The sequence below is a fragment of the Rhinolophus hipposideros genome (genome assembly GCF_964194185.1).
Source record: "Rhinolophus hipposideros genome assembly, chromosome: 2".
NCBI lineage: Eukaryota > Metazoa > Chordata > Mammalia > Chiroptera > Rhinolophidae > Rhinolophus > Rhinolophus hipposideros.
In genome coordinates this window covers 99,041,462-99,044,626 of record NC_138048.1, presented here as the reverse complement: position 1 = coordinate 99,044,626, position 3,165 = coordinate 99,041,462, and the positions used below count along the sequence as shown (strand labels likewise).

The window sequence follows — 3,165 nt, the reverse complement described above, 5'->3', positions numbered from 1 at the left end:
AATTATTGTGTACAGGTGGACAAAAAGGATCAGTCATTTTGATGAGCAGAATTGACTATATGGTAGTGAGATGGAATAAAGGAGAATGGTATCCTTATCTGTTTTCCCCAAGAACAAAAACGATTATTAAATATTACAGCACCCTGTTCACATAGCCGTTCACTACTAACTATTAAGTGCCTGCTCCCTTCCACCTTCTCCTTCCTTCCGCCTTGATCCCCTGATGGAGACAATGACCTTCAAAAGCCTTTGATTTGTCCTTGATTAAAATGCATCCTATCTATAAGTATTTGTGTGAAAACAAATATCCTTTGAATATATTGGGCATCTTGGGAGAAAGAAACTGTAACCTTTTAAATTAAGATAATAATTTAAAAATTTGCTAAACCTGTTCCTCTGGCATATTGAGTCTTATGAGTTACTTATCGATTGCCATTCGATTAAAATTTTTAGGAATAAAGCTTATCCAGTTTACTTAGAAAGAGACTTGGCTGCACATGCAGTCCGACTTAATTAGCTTCTAATTTGCTTTGGTGCTTGAACAGAAGGGTGAGTCTCACTGCCCTCTCACCTTCCTGCTGGCATCATGCTTTGGTCACTTGGTTAATTTTTTGAGCCAGCTCTTACTCTGTATATAAGTCTTTGTGCTTTTTTCCTGACAACTGTTGTCATTGTCCTCTTGGAGCATATTCAGGGAGGTTCCTTGTCCATTAGAAGCCCCGTTAACTATGGAAGAATGACTGATTAAGTTATACTTAAAACATATTAAGTGCCAACAACAAACCAAACAGAGTGTGGGTTTGTAATTAGCCCTGCTCAGAAGGGAGAGTGTGTGATGGTAAGGTGCTGGTATTTTTGGTGTTACTGTCAGGTCAACACTCGTTGTATCCACGCAAGATGAATAAGGGTCAAAGTGTGGGCTGTGATGACCAATAGCTTTGAAGCTGTCCACTAACCTTCATCCTGGGACTAAGCACAGTACAGAAGCCTTATGATTTAACTGCCAAACTACTAAACTTTCTTTATGAGGATGAGGGCTTCTCAAGAGACAATTAACTTGGAGATTCACAAGATGTTCTGAGGCAGGCTGGCCTGAGCCAAAGAAGCCAAACACACCAGAGTGGGAGCCCCACCCACCAGCAAGGATATATAAAAGCTCAGGAGCCTGAAGTGACATTCACAGTTCAGGAGCCAGCTTTAGCAAACTCCCCACAGCTCTCTGCCTGGCACCATGCCCTACAACTGCTCCACAAGGAACTTCTCGGCCAGGCCTATTGGAGGACCTTGCACCATTCCCGTGGCTCCAGCTGCCACAGCTCCTACTCAGGAAGTCGACTGCTTGAGTGGCATCTGTTTGCCTAGTTCCTTCCAAACTGGCTCCTGGCTCCTGGAACACTGTGGTCAGGAGACCTGCTATGAGCCTTCTGTGTGCCAGCCAACCTGCTACCCTCAAACTTCTTGTACCTCTGGTCCTGGACCGATGACTTACTCGCGACAGACCACTTGTGTCTCCAATCCCTGCTCAACTCCCTGCAGCCGGCCACTCACCTTTGTCTCCAGTGGCTCTCAGCCCCTGGGCGGCATCTCTGCTGTGTGCCAACCAGTGGGAGGAGTCTCCACTGTGTGCCAACCAGTGGGAGGAGTCTCCACCATCTGCCAGCCAGCCTGTGGTGTCTCCAGGACCTACCAGCGGCCCGGCATGTCCAGCTGCCGAAGAACTTGCTAAGTGTGTAGGAGCCAGTGAGCGAATCAAGACTTCGTGACCTGCCAGCTGTGTTTCCAGGATCTTCCAGTGCACTGCCTGTCCTAGAATAACTCTTCATCGCTGACCCCTGTTCCAACTGCCTGATTGCTGGCTACTAGCCTTGAATAAGCTGCCTTTGGCAATCTGTGATTTTTCTGCCAACACCAACCTTATTTTAAGTGTTGATCACTGGTGGCGTATATGCCTCTGGATATTTCCAGAAACTTTACCACCCACGCCATAGTCTCTGGTGGTTTTGACCTGTTTTGACCTTGCTGCTGTGTCTCCTGGCTTCTGATTTTTTTTTTTTTTTGATGTGGGGGGGACCTCTGGAAAAGGGAACTTATCTCACTCTGTACTTTTCAATAAACCTGCATTACTTGGCATGGCAAACACATGTTTCAATAGAGTTCTTTATTTGTGAGGGTTTTTATTGTCCATCAATCATCCTTTGCTGATTAAGGCCTGGTTTTCTTTTCTGAGAATAGTATCTGGGTTCAGTCATTATGTATCAGGAGAAGCAAGGGAGGATCTTATATTCTTCTTTGATAGAGAGTCTTTGGACATGTAGTGAGGCAGAGTGACTCATCCTTTATATTTCTCCAATTCACATGGGCTCACAGAACCATTTCCATGTAGGAAAAAGAAAAGTTACCTGGGAAGCCAGGCAATTTGGGGAATTGTACAGTGAAGGGAGCCGTGGAGTCATTTAGAGGTTCAGAGACTTACTTCTTCAGAGGAATGCAGTAGAAAGTTTTTCAGGGGATCCCTCCATGATCAGATAGAATGAAGGGAGAAGTGAAGGATAGGTAAGTCAGTTTCCATGCCCTGAGACTCATGGCATCAAAAGGATGGCTCCAGCTTTATGTTCCTCTTGCTGCAGCATGCTCTGAGTAAATTAGAGCTCTGCGTTTTTGTAAATCTGGGCAGGAGAGACTTAAAAACAAGTCTCCAGATGTCAGAGGGGTAGTAGATTGGGGGAGGCGGGGTTATCACTTTGTGAGGGGTATAAATGTCTAACTATTACATTGTTTTGTATACCTAAAACTAACAAAATGACAACAACAAAAAACAAGTCTCCAAAACATGTTGCTTTATTTTAATGCTTAGAGTCTTATTTTGTGTTTGTTCCCCACTGGACCTCACATACTGATAAAAGAAGCCATCTCAACTGGTGGTTGTCATGCTAACTCCTATTGCCCTTTTTAGAAAGTAAGAACTGGCCGCCGATTGTTTGCTTTTGTCCTTATCCTTCTCTTGTATCCAGAAACACATCTCTATATTTCGTTTTCAGAGTTGCTCAAGGAGAAACAGAAGAGGAATATTTTTACAGGAAATGGAGACATAGGAGGTGTGTATGCCATGGGCAATGGTGCCTGTTCTCATAATAGAGGCGCTTAGAGCCTTGTGGAGAATCTGAT

General features: G+C 44.3%; 1 protein-coding gene across 1 annotated transcript; it reads left to right on the top strand.

Annotated features, from left to right (window-relative positions):
* Positions 1-1,231: 1,231 nt before the first annotated feature.
* KRTAP11-1 (keratin associated protein 11-1) lies at positions 1,232-1,726 on the top strand (the record flags this gene model as incomplete). The annotated part of the gene is made up of 1 exon (XM_081070437.1): positions 1,232-1,726. The coding sequence occupies one exon, from the start codon at positions 1,232-1,234 to the stop codon at positions 1,724-1,726; it is 495 nt and encodes a 164-aa protein (XP_080926563.1).
* Positions 1,727-3,165: the final 1,439 nt, after the last annotated feature.